At 38.7% G+C, this 21,773-nt stretch overlaps 1 protein-coding gene across 1 annotated transcript; it reads left to right on the plus strand.

Annotated features, from left to right (window-relative positions):
* The first annotated feature begins 8 nt into the window (after positions 1-8).
* rp9 (RP9 pre-mRNA splicing factor) lies at positions 9-20,294 on the plus strand. Its single transcript, XM_080203648.1, has 6 exons — positions 9-301; positions 5,180-5,210; positions 7,818-7,947; positions 10,765-10,856; positions 13,852-13,913; positions 19,975-20,294. The coding sequence occupies exons 1-6, from the start codon at positions 24-26 to the stop codon at positions 20,147-20,149; spliced, it is 768 nt and encodes a 255-aa protein (XP_080059774.1). The 5' UTR covers positions 9-23; the 3' UTR covers positions 20,150-20,294.
* The last annotated feature ends 1,479 nt before the right edge of the window (positions 20,295-21,773 follow it).

The following is a 21,773-nucleotide window of genomic DNA, read 5'->3' on the forward strand; positions in this document are numbered from 1 at the left end:
CCGGCGGCCGCGAGCCGGTGCGCATGCTCAATGAAGGCGCGAGACCTTTCGGCTGGGAGTGGGAGCAAGGGGGAAGTTTTCAGGCCGCTGGTCAGGCCGTGGTGGCGAAGGAGCAATGTTGTCCACCGCCCACAGCTAGCTTCCCTCGCCAGGGTGACATGGCAGAGGACAGCCGAGCGAGCGGCAATGAACGCCGGCACCACCGGCGCAAGCGTCATTCGACAGAAGAGAAGGAGCCGGAGAGGAAGAAGAAAAAACGGCTGCACCAAGAAGTGAAGAAAATCAAACATGTCGAGACCTTGTAAGGACGGGAGAATAAAACAAAAAAACGGTCGATGGGCGGTGGAGCCGCGGGATGGGCGAGTGTAATCGCCCAAAGAAGTCGCCATCCCCTTCGCTCACTGCCCTGTAGCCCACTGCAGGAGCCGCCACAGAGTCTGGTCTGCCCTGAACTCGGCGGGACTGGCGGCTGTGCAGAGACCCTCTGCAGGGTGGTCTTTATCCAACCCATACCCCGGGGCCTGGATACAGGGAATCTGTGCTAGACACTGCAGATGCTACATGTCTGAAATAATAAAAAAGATTCTGATGAGCTGAAGCGGCTACGCAGTTTCTGTCCATAGTTGTAGCCGAAAGTGCTGAGTGTTTCCAGAATTTTCTGTTTTATTCTGGGTTGTGTGAATAGAATAGACAACAGCGAGGCTTGTCAACCTTGTGCAATCTTCAGTGGGCTACCAACAAGTGTAAATAGAAAATATAAATTGTACGTAAGTCGTCTGTAAAGCGAAATAATGTTTGGAAAATGCAGGTGGGATTAAGGGTTGTGCAATCTGAATCTTTGTTTGAAATCAGTGGTGGCACACCAAGAACAGGAAGAAAAGAATTTGGTTCCAGCTTCCAGAATAGTCATAGTGATAGAACCATAGAGTTTTATAGCACCAAAGGATTTCCTTTGGCCTATTCTGTCTATGCCAGCCAATAAGTACGTATCTATTCTTGTCTCATTTTCCAGCACTTGGTCTGTAGCCATATATGTTATGGTGTTTCAAGTGTTTATGCAAATATGTCATAAATGTGAGGGTTCCATCTCCACCGCTCTTTCAGGCAGTGAGTTCCAGATTCCTATCATCCTCTGGACGAAAAGGATTTTTTCTCAATTCCCCTCCAAATCTCCTACCCCCTACCTTAAATCTATGTTCACTGGTCATTGACCCCTCCTAAGGGGTAAAGTTCCTTCTTACCTACCTGACCAAGTCACTCATAATTTTGTACCCTTCAAACAGGTGCTCCCTCAGCTTTCTCTACTCTAAGGAAAAAAAATGCAGCCTAACCAGCCTCTCTACATAACTGAAATGCTCCAGCCCAAGGAACATCCAGGTGAATCTCCTCTTCATCCTTTTTAGCATAATCACATTCTTCCCATGGTGTGGCGACCAGAACTGTGCACACGCTACTCCAACAATGGTTTAATGGGCTTTATATACAGATCCATCATAACCTTCATGCTTCATATTCTATGCCCTTACTAAGAAGGCATATGCTTCCTATATACCTTCTTAACCACTTTATTTACATGTTCTGCTGCCTTCAGGGAGCTCTGGACATACAGCCCAAGCTCTCTCTGGTCCTCTGTACTTCCTAGTGTCCTACTATCCTTTGTGTTTTCCCTTGTTTTGTTAGTCCTCCCAAAATGTATCATCTCATACTTGTCAGGTTTAAATTTCATTAGCCACTATTCTGTCCCTCTGACCAGCCCATCTATCATCCTATAATTTATACTATTAATTACATTATGTTCCTCCTTGCTATTTACCACATCACCAATTTTGAGATAATTTCCAAACTTACTGATCAGACCTCCTATTTTTATTCTAGATCATTAATGTGTGCTACAAACACAAGCGACCCACAAGCTTTCAGTCACAAAAATAACTTTCAACCATCACCTTCTCTATGTCCTGCCATTAAGCCAATCTTGGATCCAATTTGCCAAGTTACCCTGCATCCCATGGGTTCTTACATTTTTGACCGATCTCCCATGTGGAACCTTGTTAAAAGCCTCAGTGAAGTCCATGTAGACTACATCAACTGCACTGCCCTCATCTATACACCTAGACAACTTGAAAAGTTCAATGAAATTTGTTAGACGTGATCTTCCCCTGACACAGCCATGCTGATTATTCTTGATTAATCCTTGCCTCTCCAAGTGAAGATTAATTCTGTCCCCTCAAAATGTTAATGATAATTGCTGCTGATCACTTTGCAGTTAACATAATTCTAACCTGTCATGTATATTGAGGCTGCCAAAACTATGTCTTACAAGTAAATTGTGTTAACATTCTCACCTGAGTCGGAGGTTATGGGTTGAAATTCCAGAAACAACCACAAAATAAAGGCTGGGACCCCAGTGTACTGAGTACTGGTGCTGGGTCCATTGTTATTTATCATTAATGATTTGGATGAGAATTTAGGAGACATGGTTAGCGTGTTTGCAGATGACACCAAGATTGGTGACATAGTGGACAGTGAAGAAGGTTATCTAGGATTGCAACGGGACCTTGATCAATTGGACCATTGGGCACATGTTCATAATTCCTTGAAATTGGAGTTACTGCTGGACAGGGTGGTGAAGAAGGCATTTGGCACGCTTGGTTTCATTGGTCAGAACATTAAATGTAGGAGTTGGAACAGCTTGTTGAAGTTGTACAAGATATTGGTAAGGCCACACTTGGAATACTGTGTACAGTTCTGGTCATCCTAATGCAGAAAAAATATTATTAAACTAGAAAGAGCGCAGAAAATATTACTAGGATGCTACCAGGATTTGATGATTTAGAGTTATGAGGAGAGGCTGGGTAGACGGGGACATTTTTCCCTGGAGCATAGGAGGCTTTGAGGTGATCTTATAGCAGTTTATATAATAATGAGGGGCATAGGTAAGCTAGATAGTCAACATCTTTTCCTAAAGGTAGGGGAGTGTAAACTGGAAGGCATAGGTTTAAGATGAGATTGGAGAGATACAAAGGGTCCAGTGGGGAAGCCTTTTCACTGAGTGTGGTGAGTGCCTGAAACGAGCTGCCAGAGGTCATAGTAGTAGAAGCAGGTACAATTTCATCTTTTAAAAAGCATTTAGATAGTTATATGTGTAAGATTGGTATAGAGGAATATGGGCCAAATGCGAGCAACTGGGACTAGCTTAATAGTAAAAACGGGGTGGCATAGACAAGTTGGGCCAAAGGGCCTGTTTTCATGCTGTAAACCATGACTCAATGCTAGTTGAAAGAAAGCTTATGGATGAGATGCTTGACCTGGGCCTTGTCTTCACCCTCAGATAGATGTAAAATAAAACCTATAATGCTGTTTTAAAGAGCAGGAGAAATCCCCTTGGTGCCCTGACCATTGCTATTTATCATTAACACAAATTGTGTGGGCATTTTTATCATTGCAGTTTATTGATCTTGTGTTTGTGTTTGTTGGCTGCTGCATTTCCTTCATTATTATGCTATAGTTCAAAAAGTCTTGATCTTAATTGGGATTGCCAAATTTCTGAAATGTTCAAATGATGCAAGTCTTTCTTTCATGCGTCTTTGTTCCCTTGCTCTCTTTCTCCTCCTCCATCCTTCAAATAAATGACATTAGCTGATTGAATTCACTTGTGCAAGTACTTTCAGATTAAACAGGTGGCATCATATCAGAAAAAACTTGATTTGCCTCAAACGTTTGCTTTGACTGGTGTCCAAGATCTGCTGTGGCAAATCATAATTCCAGTCTGAAGTAACCATCTTAATTTACAGGATTTGCAGTAACTGGATAAAGGTAATGGGCAAGACAAAATTTGTGCTGCTTTTTGTGGAATGGCCAATATGTGCATTGGTTATATGCCAGCTAGATTTGGTGCACTGATATTTGACAAAATCTCAATTTACTGTTAGGGAATCACAGCTTTCTCTGTGTATGCAGTGAATTCAGCCACTTACTGTCACATTGAATTGAATCAGCTATATCTGCTTTGGACTGAAAGCATTTGTAAGCATATTCACCGTGTTTCATGAGCTGAAATGCTGGGTTCTGCAACTGTTGAGCATTGAGATGTTCGTGGATTCTGCTCTAGAGAGATCAATATATCTGAAACAGGGACCAGGATGTGCAAATGTAATTCATTATTGCTGGAAAAAGAGACACGTCAAAGCTTTTCAATTTGTATTCCTCAACTCACTGTTGTCCTGATGATTGCAAGCCCCAAATTGTTTTTAGCAATACTACAGTCCTGAACTACCAAACAACTAAATGTAATTCTGTTCTTGTTTCAAAAATAAGCCACATGCTAAGCTTATTTTTACATTCATATCCACATTTGTAATGGAAATTGCCTGTGTAAATCTCTCATTACGTGGAGATGCCGAGTTTGGACTGGGGTAAACACAGTCGGAAGTCTCACAACATCAGGTTAAAGCCCAACCAGTTTATTTGATAGTAAACCCACACGCTTTCGGAAACGCTGTTCCTTCGTCAGGTGTGTGGAAAGTTCTGATCAGAGAAGGGCATATAAAGGCACAGACAGTTTACAGAATACTGATTGGAATGCGAGTCTTTACAGCTAACCTGTTATTCAAGTCTTACTACACCTTTAAAACTTGAATAGCAGATTAGCTGTAAAGACTTGCAATCTTATATTCTTGTGTTCAGTATGTCCCTTCATACATAATCAAAGGTTGCATTATAATAAATTTTCCTGAATGGTTTCTGTTTCTAAATATATATACATGCTTTTAAAATTGGTAAAAGTTGATGAGACTGATGCAGATGTGTCACAGCCAGCAGCTGTAACCTTGTAAATGGTAGTGATAACATTGGATCATTAAAGTGTCCCAAACTCTTGGTTCAAGAAGCACACTGTGAATTTCATCAGCTAATATAGAATTCTGATTGCTTCACTTCATTTGATATCAATTTAGTTCAGCCTTCCTGAAGGAGAGTGCCTCATTCGATTTCAGTTTGTGACTTAGCCCCCAATTTTTGTATTACTTTTTAACATTGGTTTACCCTTCACACCAACACCAAACTTGTCACATGTGCCCTTATTCATTAGAAGATAGGAAGTTCATATAACATAACTAGTATTGAATATATCTTATTTGTGAATCTTTAAATTAATGCAATTTTTGTTTATTTTTAATAGCTATGAGAAGCCGCCACCAGGAATGATAAAGGTTAGTCATAATTGAATTGATACACTTATTAATGTCTACAAGCTTTTTTCATCTGTTGGTAATCCTACACTAATCACAATTACCAGGCAAAGTGTATGGTAGATATTCACCTCATATTCTGCACAATTATCCATTACCATCAGGTATGCATGAAGCAGGAAAGGTGACTTTTGCTCTGATTTTTTTTGTGCAAAAGCACTAAAGACCTATTATCCTGAAATTTAATTTTGTAAAGCATAATGGCCAAGAATCTGTATCCTAACTCTTATAGCACACTAATAATACACTTTTATTTAAAATCAACGTTAAATATTACCCTATAGTGTTATATATGGACCACTGAGAATGTTAGTCTCGCAAATATGCTAGTATGATTCTAATATATACTGACATAGTTGTCTCTCCCACCTCCATGAAGCCCACAAAGTAGGAAAATGAAAATTTGATGAATTAAACATGCATATGTCTTCTGATGGCCCCAAGCAATGTTACTCCTTTAGATCCTTAACAATAAAAGGAGGAGTTGGGCCCTGAATTAATAACAGAGAAAAAATTGAATTGAGGATCCTAACTGTTCAGTTTTATATTCCAATAGTCCTTTTTCCTTTGTTAGAATATCAATCTTCATGTGGGTGCAGGATAAGTTTCTAGGCAGAAGCTTTCTTTCCAGCTCTGTAACCTTGGCTCTGCATTCATGGTTTCTTGCCTCTGGTTTGTGCCCTCTATGTTTAAACTAGAGAAGAGTAGAAAGGGGTTGCAAACATGATTGTGGTTGGATTTTTATTTCTAGTTGGTATTGTGATTATTGCACACAGGTTAAACAATATTCTTGTAAACAGTGTTTTGTGATAATTGCTTAATGATTGCTAATTCAATTAAAATTCATGTTAAATTTTCTTTTGTAATGCAAATCTTAGCAAATTACCTAAACATTTTTGAATCATAGTTACATAGATTTTAAAATGCTAGAATTTGTCTGTAATAAACCTAGCAAAGATGATGTTCTGAGTTGAATCTGTGCATTTTATGCAATGTTATCGAATGATTTTTAAGAATAGTATTTAGTTTTGTAACAGTTTCATATCCTGCAAACCTGGGTGTTGAAAAAAATATTTTACATGCCAAAAAAGTTTATAGTAACTGATCTATTTATCTACCTGTGACAAAGCTACTTGTAATCTTTTTTGCCATAGAATTTATTGTTCTGTGGAATTTAATCTGATCTGAAGTGAAGGTGTTTTCATTGCCACTTAATCCCAAATTTTGCAATGATGCCTTTTGTTGCTTTTTTTAATCTCCTTCAAACATTTAAATTTTAAAATGTTTGCTTATAGCTACCTGGTTCATGATGTCAAAATGTTTCTTTTCAGTGATTTCATTAAGTTCTGCGTACAGTCCTTATTTTTCAGCAGAATTCCATGAAAATTCTCATTTCAGCATGCCTGTGACCAGGAGTTTGAGCTTAAACAATTTCCATACCTATAGGAGATTTTTTAAAGGTTAATCTGATGCTTATTGCTACTCAGCCAGTGAAAAATTTATTGAAATAAGCAAGACAGATGAATTTTAGGGAAGGCTGAAAGCTGCAAAATGGTGCATAAATGTGTTAAAACACTAAATTCTGTCCTAACCTGTAGGTTAGGTGCATTAACCGTGTTAAATGGATGGGGTTATAGGAATAGGGTGGGCCTGGGTAAAATGCTTTTTCGGAGAGTTGATGCAGACTCAGTTGGCTGAATGGCCTCCTTCTGCACTGTAGATCTATGGTTCTGTTTGAGTTTGTCTTTAACACGATAGTACTTGACTTTAAAGGGGGAATTAGATAAGCACCTGAAGAAAAAGTAGCTGTTGGGCTATGAGGAAAAGGAAATAACTTGTAGCATGTAATATAAATAATTGAGGATCTGAAACAGCAGAGGGACTTTACAATTAGCCTTAGTTTCCCTGAGCTTTCTGTGGTGAAGAAAAATGAGCCCTGTTCCTGCTATTCTGTATTTTGTAGTGATTCCTGTAGGCAGTTCAACAATTTATGGATGTTGGGTGAGGATTCGGCTATGAATGGCCTTAATGGTCAAGTAGCTTACAGATAATGACTGTCCAAGTTCTTGCTAAAAGAATGGCCATTGGGAGAAAATAGAGAAAATTCTGGTATCTATAGACTGTTAGGCACTTGAATCGTTGCCTTCAAAAATGGGAAGATAGCATAGAAAATCAAAGGGGGAACAGTTGAGGACAAGAATCTGTTATACATTTCTGATCTTTTTGTGGGAAGATATTGGCACAGAACTTAACGTTATCTTAACAAATAGCGGGAGAATATAAGCATTTCTCTATTAACAATCCATCAGTGGAACTACTATAATGTGACTTAAAACATAGATACCGAGAATGAGATTTTTTAGGATGGATTGTTGAGAAAAATGTATTCCTTGTGTTCTGTCATTACCTGGTTTTCATTAAGAAGGAACTTCACCCATAATCTTGTATTTTGCAAATTAAACTGAAAAAAGTTTCCCAGAGTTTTGGGTCTAAATGATTCTTCTGAATAATGTGAAATTCTACAATTACATAATTTGTAAACCTATAAAATGAATTCTATGTGCTCAGGAAGATGATGACAAGCCTGAAGACTGTATTCCAGACCTACCAGGCAATGAAGGAGCAAGAGATTTCCTGGCACATGCTCCTACCAAAGGACTCTGGATGCCGTTGGGAAAAGAAGTCAAAGTCATGCAATGTAAACCAAATCTTGTTGATATTATTTATTCTCCATTGAAAAAGTGTTAATAATTCAATAAGAAAACTTTACTTGTGGTAATACATGTAGAAAGAAGAACTAAAATACATGGCTTATTAAAACTCTAAATTCTGGATTATAAGAAGACCCCATTTTTTCAGTATCTTATTGCATGTACTTCTCAGTAGTAACATTCTACACTCACATTGGTAGTCAGCGTCAATTTTTCATCCCACAAGTGCAGGTTGTACTTTAACTTGTAATTGGCATAAGGGATCAAGAAAGCGATACAGACTATGCTGCAAAAATGTACAGGAGTTTATGACGTAGCCATTCTTTGTGTCAAATGCCAGTGATGTTTCACACCCATGCTGGAAATTCTCTTTTATACTCAGAATATAAGTTGAACCATTAGTCAAAGATAGTTTTATGCACTTACATCTTAAAAACATGTCCTTCGTAGGATCTAGGCTAAATTCTGAACTGATTCAAGTCTTGAGTAACTTGGGGAAATTGAACCTGGAGGGGGTGAATGGGATTGGGTATATGTGATAGGAGTGTGGAGAAGAGTGTGAGCATGTTGCCTTCCACATATCGCTCCAGCATGTCACCATTTATGCTTGTGACCCCTTTGGGAGGGACAGTTTGTCAACTGGCATATTAATGGCTCAATGAGAATGACATTGACATTGTGTTCTACACATTAACTTTAGGTTTTCAAGTTTCTTCAGCTCCCTGGAACTTGCCACTGAAAGCAAGGCAAGAAAAAAGCAAACTGCCCATAAGTATCTAGAACCCACAGCAGGTTTCTTACATGCTGGTGTGAAAAGATTTCTTTGCAATACTTGTGCTGTGAGGTTATTTTTTACTTTTTTGGAGGCTTAGAGACCTGAACTGTATTTTGAAGCTGGGATCCATCAGATCAGTATCGATGTCACTAATGGTGTATTGGATGGGATCTCAGATGATAAGCTACCTGTCATTTTAATTCCCTCACCAGATGGCTGGCAAGCTCCACTTCCAATCATAGATCATATATCCCTACAGTGCAGAAAGAGGCCCTTCGGCCCATCGAGTCTGCACCGAACACAATCCCACCCAGGCCCTACCCCCATATCCCTATATATTTGTACCCAGTAACCCCTCTAACCTACGCATCCCTGGACACTAAGGAGCAATTTCTTAGCATGGCCAATCAACCTAACCTGCACATCTTTGGACTGTGGGAGGAAACCGGAGCACCCGGAGGAAACCCACACAGACACAAGGAGAATGTGCAAACTCCGCACCGACAGTGACCTGAGCCGGGAATTGAACCCAGGACGCTGGAGCTGTGAAGCAGCAGTGCTAACCACTGCTACCGTGCCGCCCCTGATCAGGCTATCAAGAGCCTGATTCACGAAGAATCCTGCATTGTTGCCTTTGCTGCTTTGTTAATTGAGAGATGCTGGTGAGCAATCTCTAGTTGCCTGCCGTTTTTTTTGTGCTTCCTTCTCCCATGCAAGGAGGGAAAGAAACTTATGCATGAAAGTAATGAGTAAAGTTCATGGAGAACATTTATTAAGAATGAATGAGAGGCATAAAAATTAATGCAAGGGTGAGTGAAGTGGGGGGTGTAAATAGGTGCATAAACAGTGGAATGAATGCGCCTGCAAAATAAATTGGTATGAGATACGCGGCATGGGCTTGAGAAGGCCAAATGAGGGCATTAAGGTGATGCACACATCAAAATGTAGAGCAATGCTCTTATCTTTCCTGGCCAACTGTGGTAATTGAAGTATTGGGTCCGGGAGTGTGGCACTATGTTCCTGCTGCTGACCTCCCCTATGACCTCCAGCCTTGCCTTCTCTGTCTCAGATGCAGATCTTTCTGTCCTGTCATGAAGGGAAATACATCTCCCTCCAGGCCTTTAAAGCATCCAATAGCGCATCTAGGGAGGTATTGCTGAAGTGGGGCACAGCTTTTGTTCATTCCAACTGTATAGCAAAATGTCTGTGGCTATGGCAACTCAAATCGTGCAATTTGAATTCTGACACATTTTTTTGAATATCACACTACGCATGTCAGCATGCCATCAGGCACCACACTTTGAAGTAAAATGAAAATCAGGTGGCTGAGTTTCAAAAAATGCAGGCAAGTGGGCTGGAATTTTATCTTCCCTCCTGTCATGGAAATTGAAGTTGGCAAGGGCAGACAATGGGACGGTCCTTTGACCTTGGGCAGACTTTTACGGATTTAGGATGAACAAGGCCGTAAAATCCTATCTGCTTTGTTTTACTTCTGGAACTTCTCAGGCATTTCCATCTCTGCATAAACTCCACTATTTCCAATCCAATACTTTGAATAAATGTAATTGTTACAATATAACATTCACATTGCTAAAAACCAAAGTATGATTTCTCTGAAAAGTAGTCAGCTATCTGTTGTGAAATACAGGATATTCTCACTTAAAACATTCATTTTGTATTGAAATATTTGATTTTGCAGACTTGTGCAATTTTTGAACCTTAACTGAAACTTTATTACAAGTAGTTTGCAGTAAATGATTATTCCAGAATCTGAACTTCATATGAATGTGACTTCTATACCAAATTGTTTTCGAGTTATTGGAATGGAATGCACAAAATTATGTTTACTTAAAATTTTGTATTGTATCGCAGAGCAAAATCTGTCCCCTGATTCACGCCAAACCTGAATTTTATTTGGCTTTTGAGTTTTAAAATACCCACATCAATAAGCATTTGGAAATGTTTAAATATTATCCCTGGAGAATTTATTTTTATTGTAACATCCGCTGTTTTGAACTGTTGTTTCCAGGCTGGAGATGCAAAAATTTTGGACACAGAACTGGGGATAGGGAATGTCCCTATTTCATCAGCGGAAATCAGAAATTGGAACAGTTCAGAGTAGTAAGTCAAAACAGATTTAATTCCCTCTTTGCTTTTAAAAAAATGTAAAAGTTACTGGGAAAAATTTTTCCTGACCTGACCCGCAGGGAGCATTTCAGTCAAAAAGTTGAGGGGAATGGTGTTTGGGATTCCCCCACTCACTGTGGAATTTTAGCATGATCAACATGCTGCGCGTTTATTCCAGTGGCGAGCTGATCAGTGACAGCTACAGCAGCAGATAAGTCTGAACTGATCACAGGGGATTTGACTGGCAGGGGTGAAAAGTGAGGCTTGGCAATCTCAGAGGAGAGGTTAGGGGCATTAGTGAGAGATTGGAGCCAGGTGAGAGGGTTGTAATTGGGCCTACTAAAGGAGATGTAAAGGAGTCATGGTGAGGGAGTGGAATTGAAAGCTTTGTGGCAGAGGAGGAGGGCCTAATGAGGGGTTGGGATTGGAGTTTGGTAAAGGGAGCATTGACGTCCATCGTCCTCAGGGGTGTTAGGAGCAACATTGCCCTGGTGATGAGGGAGAGGTTAGGAGCCTTGGGGGAAGAAAAGAATTAGGGCCTGTTGGAAAGGCAGGAGGCTAAGTCGTGGGGGCTGTGCTGATCATGAAGGCTCCTTAGATAGGTATCTGGATTCTGGAGATAGATTGGAAAGCACTTGCCTCCTGAATTCAACAACATTATCTTGAAGCTGCCATGTTACCAAATGCTTGGGAAACCTGGTTGATTGCTGTAGAATTTCAAAAGCAGGTATACAGTAAGGCTTGCAGCCACATTTATAATACTTAAAGTTGCAGCCCACTTCCTTGTGTTAGATCGTCTCTCATTAACCGCTAGCCTCTATTAAAGCCAGAAGTGGAAAGCTTGGAGGCAGACGTAAATCAGGAAACACATTTCTGAGACTGTAACCACCCCCACCCTACTCAAACCTGTCTGTTGCTTCAAAATTCAGCCTATGGGTTTCACTTCTTCGGATTACTGTTTTTAAAAGTTATCCAGATAGATATAACTTTTCCTGTAATCAAGTATCGGCAACAGTATTTTTGTGGGGATACTTATATTGGTCATATTTGTTACATAGTCTGTTGATCTGAGATCAGCTTTCAGAATATTACAGAACTGTTACAGCGCAGGAGGAGGCCATTCAGCTCATTGTGTCTATGCCAGCTCTGTGAGCAATGCAGCTAATGATTTTGCGCATTCTTCCTTTTCAGATAATCTAACTGTGAATTTGGTTGAACCTGCCCTCATCACACTGAGGCAGTGCTTTCCACGTCTTACTAGCTGTGTGAAAATGTTTTTCTTCATATCTCCATTGATTCTTTTGCCAGTTACCTTAAATTTAAGCCTCTCATTTTCAATCCTCACACCAGTGCAACAATTTTTCCCTATCTACCCCTATCTAAATTGCTTATGATTTTGAATGCCTTTATCAAATCTCTTAATCTCTTCTGCAAAAACAGTCCCAACTTTTCCAATCTCTGGAACTAATCTTGTGAATCTTTTTTGCTGACTCTATAATGCCTTCAGATTTTTCCTGAAGTGTGGTACCCGATTGAGGCTGAACCAGTGTTTTATACAACTTAAACATAATTTCCTTGCTCTTGTATTTGCCCCTATTACAAAGTCTACATTAACTGCAGTCTAAATCTGTACACTTGCATGAATGCATCCAGGTCCCTTTATTCCTACATCCCTTTTAGAATTATGCCCTTTATTTTGTCTTCTGCTGTTCTTATCAAAATAAAGCTTAAATTAGCTGACATATTTGTCTGCTTGAAAACAATGGCTATACTTGAAAAATAGTTAATTGCTGGTAACACAGTTTGATAATTCTGTGAGCATGAAAGATACTATTATAAGGTCTTTATGAAACAGTATAGCACTGTGCCAGTCAGGTAATTTAGATTGTTATCCATAGATAAGTAAAGTCTGTGATTTACAATGATTTCTTGTCATTTTAAATTGAAGTAAGCTTGCTTTTATATATTGTATGAAATATATATTTTACAAGTAGGTGTAAATACATGTAACACTTGCAGGCTATAAAAATGGTTACAAAATCAAGGAAAGATAAGACTACAGATAAAAGGGGGGAAAACTGCTTATGGTACCAGATATTTACAGCAGACCCTTCGTATCCCCACAGAGAAGAGGCAGGGCCATATCTTGTCAACTTTTTATCAGAATTGGAAACTGAAAGCAAAGTGAACTTCTAAATACGGCTCAGCATATCAAAAGGGTGGTTGGGAAATAAGAGGTAGAAGTCATGAATCGAGAGCTATTAAAGAAGCTGAATAGCCTGAAAACAGGGTTTTTTTTGAAAAGCTAGAATAATGGATGATGATTGAACTGATGGAGGATGTCCAATAAGCTCAAGGAACAGCTCCTCAACTTTCAGTTCGGCACACGACCACCTTCTGGACTCAAATTAAGTTCAGCAATTTCAGATCATGGGTGGGATTTTACAGCCTCGCTCATCCCGAAACATAAAATCCCACCCAAGTTTAACAGACCTTCCATTGTTTGCCCCTCAACCACTCCGATTCCTGTGGTGGGCAGGGCGGTAAAATTCCAGCGAATATTTCAGACAGCATACATGGTCCAGGCAACAGTTTCTTGTTTCTTTATTTATTTCTTGCCCCATCATCAGTCCCTTTGGCCATGTTTGTCATTCAAATTCTCCTGTCCCCCACCCTATTGCAGACTTTCCTTTGTCCCTGTCTCACCCATTCTTTGCCTTTCTGCATCTCTAGCTTTTACCAGTTCTGAGGAAAGATAATCGACCTGAAATGTTAACCATTTCTCTCCACACTTGCTATCTGACCAGCTGAATATTTCCAACTTTTATCTTTTAATTTTGGTGCTGTACATTTTTTTATAGTGCTCCTGTGAAGCACCTTGGAATATTTCATTACGTTCAAAGTGTGAGACAAGTTGTCTTTGTTGTTAATATATTGAAACTTGTACTTAACATAAATGAATTGTTAACATGGTGCATTACCTTACTAGGCACATGAGGATCCTATGTATGACTTGATCAGAGAAAACAAACGTTTTGAAAAGGAAACAAGGTGAGCATAGCCTTTAGTGATGGAACAAATATAGAAAATAACTGTTGAAAAATGCAACAAAACAGGAGTGAGATGCATTAAAATAAGTGTTTATAAGGACAAGGTTTATTCTGTAACTATTATAAACTCATGCATGTACCCTTAGAAATAGCATGAATGATTTAGAAGGGCAAGCTCAATTTTTCTTAAAGAATGACATAGCGGTCACGACTGAGACCTGGCTGCAAGCTGGGCAAGGCTGGTAGATAAATTTTCAAGACTGTAATGGTCTTGAGAAATGATAGGGAAATGGGAAAGGAGATGCAGCAAAATTGTTGCAGCAATGGACACTATCACAACATTAGAAAGAAAGGATATCATAGAATCATAGAGCATGGAAAGAGGCCTTTCGGCCCAACTTGTTCATGCTGCCCTTTTTTTGGGTGAACAGTTATCGGAAACACTGGGTAGAATTGGTGAATGGAAAGGTGTGGAAAACTTTTGGAATTCTTTATAAATCTCAAAATAGCAGTGATAAAATAGCTGGACATAAATGCAGAGACCAGAGAAACATTTTGCAACAGCAGAGTTGTAATAATGGGAGATTTGAATTTTCACAAGGTCTAAGGGAAACTGAACAGTTCGAGCCCCAAGGCAACAAATTTCTTTGAGTGTATTTGGAGCAGTTTTCTGAAACAATATGTCCTTGAACTGAGAAACAAACATGCCATCTTAGATTTAGTAATGAACCTGAATTAGTCAGTATTAATGACCATGATATAATAGAATCCAATAATGGGTATGAGACACAGAAGGATGAATCACAAACCAAGGTTTTAAAGAATATTGCAGGAATTAACTAAAGTAAACTGGATAAGTATTAACAGAACCAAGATGAACAGTAAGACTTATTCAGAAGAAGTTTTGGTAAAATACAAGACCTGTGGACAGAAGTTCTGTGTGTGTATATAAACAACCTTGATCAACAAATCAAATGAAAAGTACTGTAAAACTAGAGTTTGTGCAAAGGCAAAACACAGTGGAGCTCCCTGGAACTGGGAAGATGTAAAGTACAGCTAAGGGACACAAATTGGTAAGAGCCATAGGGAAGGATAACAGGAAAAGGTTCGTGACGGGTATTGAGGAAACAGTCAAGTTATTTACCAATATATTACAAAAATGTATGGCCTCTTAATGTCTGACCCAGTGGATATTGTAATTGAAAGTCAGGAAATGGCAGACTTAGCAAGTAACTACTTTTTGCAGTCTTGATCATGAAATGTGGGCGTCACTTGCAGATGATGATATTCCCATGCATCTGTGTTATCTGCTGCACTTGACCTAGGTTGTAGAGCTTGTTGGTTTGGAAGATGCTGTTGAAGTAGCCTTGCTAGTTGCTGCAGTGCATCTTGTGTAATTATATAAGATATAATGTTTGGCGACCCATTTTAGGTTATGACCCCCACTTTGAAAAATACTTGTATATGGTACACTGTGTGACAGTGGCATCACCTCACAATAGAAGGTGTGGGTGAAGTACCAGCAATAAAAAGAAAATTAATAATAAATCAAGGATAGCAACTACCTAGGTTCAATATTAGTAGAAAATGTTAGTGATGGAGAAGTTAATGAGATTAAAGATACACAGATCTCCAGGTCTGATAGTTTCCATTCCAGGGCATTAAAATAAGTGGTTGAGGAAATTGTTGGTGTGTTAACATGATCTTCCAAAATCCTTCTATTGATTTGGAAGCAGCCAATCTCACTCCATTATGAAAGAATTAAGACAAATAAACTAGGAAATTAGAGGCTATTAGTCTAATGTGGGAAATTACTAGAATCTATTATTAGGGGCAGGGTGACTGAGCATTTGAGAGAATATGATCTGACCAGAGAACATCAATATGAAGTTGTAAAGGATGACACACCTGATACGGTATCTATTAAAAATAGATTTCCAAACTGAGACTGACGGGTATTGGGGTCCAAGTAAGGGTATCAAGAGTTATAGAATTGATGCAAGTTGTTGGAATAAAAATACAGATTTAACTGAATGGTAGAACTAATTTGAGGGGCTGAATGGCCTATTCCAGTAAGAACATCTTAGGTTTTTTTGTCCTCTGAGTGTAAAAATTAAAATTGTACCGTGATTAAATTATGTGACTTGAACAAATGTGGCATCACCACAGTATTTGAAGAGTTCTCCTACTTAAAATTGTTTTACTGTGTTATTTTCTTCTAGTAATGCAACAGAACAATATTATTTTAAGTTATGATAATATTTTGTTTCATTTAAAATGTAGTACTTTCGACCATATTGACTGATGGTTTCATTTGTCATGGAGAATAATGAGTATTTGGGAGCAGTTTTAATGAGAATTAGTAGTTCTTGAAGTTGTGGTTGCTTTCTTGAAAATTAAATGATACAAATTTAAGTGAAAGGAATCAGTGTTGAAGACAGAGTTTGGCTTTTCTGGGGAGAAAATGTCCTGATGTGGAGATGCCGTCGTTGGACTGGGGTAAACACAGTACGAGGTCTCACAACACCAGGTTAAAGTCCAACAGGTTTATTTGGTAGAAAAATCTACTAGCTTTCAGAGCACTGCTCCTTCATCTGGTAAGTAGGAGTTCTGTCTTTATATGCCCTGTTTGTGAATAGAACTCGCACTTGCCTGATGATAAAGGAGGAAGGATACCCTTGATAGTAAAGGATGACGTAAGGACCTGGCCTCTGAAAATGAAGAAGTACAATAAATATTGGTGGAAATTTGGAACAGCAAAAGTCAGAAAACACTGGTGGCAATAGTTTATTGGCAATAGTTACATTGTTCAGCTGAACAAGAAATCATTGGAGCCTATGACAAAGAAAATATAATAATTACGGAGGACTTTAATTTTCATATGGGTTAGGATAATCAGATTGGCAAGAATGGTCTAGAAGATGAGTTGGTAGAATGTTTTTATGACAGTTTTTTGGAATGGCGCATTGTGGAACCAACAAGGGATAAATCTTAGACCTAGTGTTGTGTACTGAAGCAGGGTTAATCAGTTAATGTCATACTGAGAGATCCACTGGGAAATAGTGACCATAATTTAAATTTGAAAGTTACATCTTCTAATTGCAAACAAAAATCTTTTACTTAAACAAAACCACTTATTTGGGTATGAGGAGAGAACTGGCAAAGTTAATTGAGTGAATGGATTAAAAGTTACAAGGATAAATGAACAGTGCAAGACATTTAATGAAACAAATCAAAACAGTCAGCAAAATGCATTCCATTGAAATACAAAACTGAGCAAGAAGGACTCGCTTGTGGCTCACTCAGGAAGTTAAGGGTAGCATTATATCCAAAAAAGAGGCTTACAATGTTGCAAAAAAACCAATAGCAAGTCTGAGGATTTAGACACCAACAAAGGGGCATCGAAGGTTATTAAAAGAGAAAAATTAGAATATGAGAATAAACGATCCAGAAATATAAGAACAGTTTGTAAGAGCTTTTATAAGTTTATAAAAACGATGATAGTACCTAAAGTAACCATTGGTACCTTAGAAGCAGAGACAGAAGAAAATGCATAAGACATAGGAGAAGAATTAGGCACTCAGCCCATCGAGTCTGCTCCGTCATTCAATCATGGCTGATTTCTTTTTCTCATTTCCGTTTTTCCCATAACCTCTGATTCCCTTATTAATCAGGAACCTATCTATCTCTGTCTTAAAGATACTCAATTATCTACCTTCACAACCTTCTGCAGCAGAGTTCCACAGATTCACCACTCTGGCTGAAGAAAGTCCTTCTTATGTCTGTTTTAAAGAATCATCCCTTTAGCCTGGAAATTAGCTAATGTAATACCGTTGTTTAAGGAGGGAGGGAAGCAACATACAGGAAATGATAGGTTGATTAGCCTGACTTTGGTTTTCCTCCTAGTGGAAACATCCTCTCCATGTCTACTCTATCCAGGCCTTGCAGTATCCTGTAAGTTTCAGTAAGATCCCCATTCATCCTTCCAAACTCCGAGTACAGACCCCGAGTCCTTAACCTTTTCTCATACGACAAGCTGTTCATTCCAGGGATCATTCTTGTGAACCTCCTTTGGATCTTTTCCAAGTCCTACACATCCGTCCTTAAATACGGGGCCCAAAACTGCTCACAATACTCCAAATGGGATCTGACTAGAGTCTCAGAAGTACGTGCCAGCTCTTATATTCCAGCCCTCTCGACATGAATGCTAACATTGCATATGCCTTCCTAACTGCTGACTGAACCTGCCTGTTAACCTTAAGAGAATCTTGAACAAGGACTCCCAAGTCCCTTTGTGCTTCTGATTTCCTAAGCATTTCCCCATTTAGAAAATAGTCTGTGCCTCCATTCCTTCTTCCAAAGTGCATAACCTCACACTTTTCCACATTGTATTCCATCTGCCACTTCTTTGCCCACTCTCCTAATCTGTTCCAAGTCCTTCTGCAGTCTCCCTGCTTCCTCAACAATACCTGTCCATCTACATATCTTTGTATCATCTGCAAACTTAGCAACAATGCCTTTCAGTTCCTCCTTCAAAATCGTTAATGTATATTGTGAAAAGTTGTGGTCCTAGACCGACCCCTGAGGCACACCATTAGTCACCAGCTGCCATCCTGAAAAAGACCCCTTTATTCTCATTCTCTGCCTTCTGCCAATCAGCCAATCCTCTATCCATGCCAGGATCTTACCCGTAACACCATGGGCTCTTAACTTATTTAACAGTCTCCTATGCGGCACCTTGTCAAAGGCCTTTGGAGATCTAAATAAATCACATTCTCCTTTATCTAATTTCCTTGTTCCTCCTCAAAGAACTCTAACAGATTTATCAGACATAACCTCCCCTTGATGAAGCCATACTGACTACATCCTATTTTATCATGCACTTCCAAGTATTCCATGATTTAATCCTTAATAATGGACTCTAAAATCTTGCCAAATCTGACCAAAGTCAGGCTAACCGGCCTATAATTTCCTGTATGTTGCTTCCCTCCCTTCTTAAACAGCGGTATTACATTAGCTAATTTCTAGTCCTCTGGGACCCTCCCTGCCTGCAGTGATTCCATGAGGAATGAGAAAATGGCAAAGGTAGTCAACAGATATTTTGTCTGTCTCTACAGTAAAAGACAAGTTTCAAACCAGAAATAAACAAAATAATAGCTCAGAAAATTAGGGAAATTAATATCAGTCGAGATAAAAAAAATTGGAGAACCTTGAGGGCTAAAAATACTACACATTCCCAGGACCTGATGGCATGTACTCTAGGGTTCTAAACGAGATAGCTGCAGAGATGGTGGATGTGATACCTATGATTTTCCAAAATCCCTTGGCCTCAGAAATGGTCTCACTGAATTGGAAGTTAGTAAAGGTTGTACTGCTTTTCAGGAAAGGAGAGAGAGAGAAAGCAGTGCCAGTTAGCCTAACATCAATTGTTGGAAAAATAATGGAAATAATATTAAGGAAATCTTAATGCTCCTAAGAAAACTTGGTATTGTTAGAAAAATCAATGTGGTTTCACTGAAAGAAAATCATCTTTGTCAAACAGCACTTTTTGGAGGATGTAAGAATATAGGAACAGGAGTAGGTCATTCAACCCATCAATTATTCAATGTAATCATGACTGATCAGACAGTTCAGTGCCTTTTATGCACACTATCTCCAAAACCATTTACTTTTTAATCAGAAATCTATCAGTCACTACCTTAAACATACAGCCCTCTAGGTTAGAGAATTCCAAAGATTCACAACCCTCTGTGTAAAGAAATTTCTCCTCACGTTAGTCCAAAGTTACTTACTTAAACAACATAAGTGAACCAGATGGGTTTTTACAACAATTGATGGTGGTTGTCATGATCATCAATGACAAAACTAGCTTTATATTCCAAATGTTTTAAATTCCATCAGCTGCTATTGTGAGATTTGAGCCCATGTCCATGGAACATCAGCCTGTGTCTCAGGATTATCAGTCTAGTGATAGTTGAAGTAAGAAATACTTAATAAAATCTAAGTCCTCGGTGAGCACAATTATTTGTTCTAATTACTTTAATGTGACATTTTCTTTCCAGGATACAACAGCTGAAACAGATGTTAGAGGATACTACATCAGACAGTCAGAGTTCCAGCTCCTCAGATTCTGGAGCTAGGAACAGAAAGAAAAAGAGGAAAGAGAAGAAGAGAAAGAAGAAGAAAATAAAAAAGAAGAAATACAAGACTAGAAAATCAAGTGACAGCTCAGAATAAGGCAAAAGACTCGAATGTTTTGTCCTTTTTTTGTAAGAAATGTTTATGTTCATTGAGTTTATTTTGAGCAGCTTTTAATAAATTGGACATTTTTACCAGTGTCGGGAGAAGCTGTAAAAACAATAAAATCTGTTCCTGAACTTGATTGAGATTAACATGTTTCCATTTACAATAGTATACACAGACATTGAATTCACCTTTCCAGCTATTGTACACCTGTCTAATTTGCCAGATCGAGGCAGTGGAAACAACTTCATCCAAAGGTGCTAGTTGGTGAAAGATTACTTTTAGTTCTTATTCAAATGGAGCGTGAATCTTACTAGCAACAAAGGAGACGCAAATCACTTTCTCGGGGCATAGAAACACAATGACAAAGTGACATTACAAAGCTGCTATTTTGATCTTCTGGAAAGAAAATTACTAAAATAGCAAAAGGTGTGTGGAAAACAGTGACAGGTGATAATTTCCTTCATTTGTGAGGTTCATTTTCAAGTCATAACTAATCTCTGTAGTTAAGATTTATCAAAATATTGTTAGTTAAAAGCAATAGTTCTGTATGGCAAAAATGCTATGCTTATTGTCTTTAAAAAAGCGTGAAATCAAAATGTAGCAGCGAGATTCTTCTCATTTATTTGTGAATTGCACTAAATCTTTTATGGTATCAGGCAATTCTATTGGAGCCCCTCCATAAATATTATGAATGCTATGACAGCTTCATCTCCAGATTATTCTTTGGGCGGAATTCTCCAATCTTGTCCGTCCTGTGTCCACTGCCAGAGAATGGAAAATTTGGCGCTCAGCCAAAACTCCATTCACTGCAGCAGCATTGGAGAATTCCATCCGCGGACAAGGTAGGAGGTTTTTGCCATTTCTTGCATCTTACCAACTAACAAAGGAGAAACTTACAAAATCTAATCTAACGTAGATGCCTGTGAAATATTTGTAGATCTACTGTGTTTTAAAGCAGAAGTGTTCAGTTGATGTAAGTCTGTGCTTGTTTTTTTAAAATTTATCCTTTTACTCTCCTCAGTAACTGAAAGTTATCATATTTTAAATTTAAAAAATCACTAAAATTGGTAGGTCTGGAATGGGTCATTCTTAGTGTTATTGTTAAATAACAGTAAATGGGAAATACTCAGAAGGTCTGGCAATACATGTATAGAAGCAGTTAATGTCATTAGATGACCTTTTTGTCAGGACTGCTGAATTGGTTCCCTTAAAAAGTAGGTGAGTTCCCTGGGTGTCCTGACGAATATTTACCCCTTAACCAACACCACAGAAAGATGTTTTGGTCATTTCTATCATTACTGTTTGTGGGACCTTCATGTGTGCAAATTAGCTATAGCATTTTTTCACATTACAGCAATGGGAATAATTTGAAAATGCTTCATTGGCTGAAAAGCAGAAATGTAAGATGCAATATAAATGCAAGTCAGTCCTTTCTCTTACTATGAGTAATGTCACCATTTTTTTTCCTATTGATGAACATGTATTTAAATCTCTGTAGCAGTTTTGTATAATTTCAGGTAAATTGCATGTATGCTGAATGGGTCAGTCAGAGAAGTAGAAATAGCAATGACAGGTTGGGAGGGAGGAGTGGTTTAACGGGAAGGAGAAAACTAAG

Source organism: Carcharhinus amblyrhynchos, chromosome 2, assembly GCF_965287045.1.
Source record: "Carcharhinus amblyrhynchos chromosome 2, sCarAmb.v2.hapA, whole genome shotgun sequence".
Taxonomy (NCBI): Eukaryota; Metazoa; Chordata; class Chondrichthyes; order Carcharhiniformes; family Carcharhinidae; genus Carcharhinus; species Carcharhinus amblyrhynchos.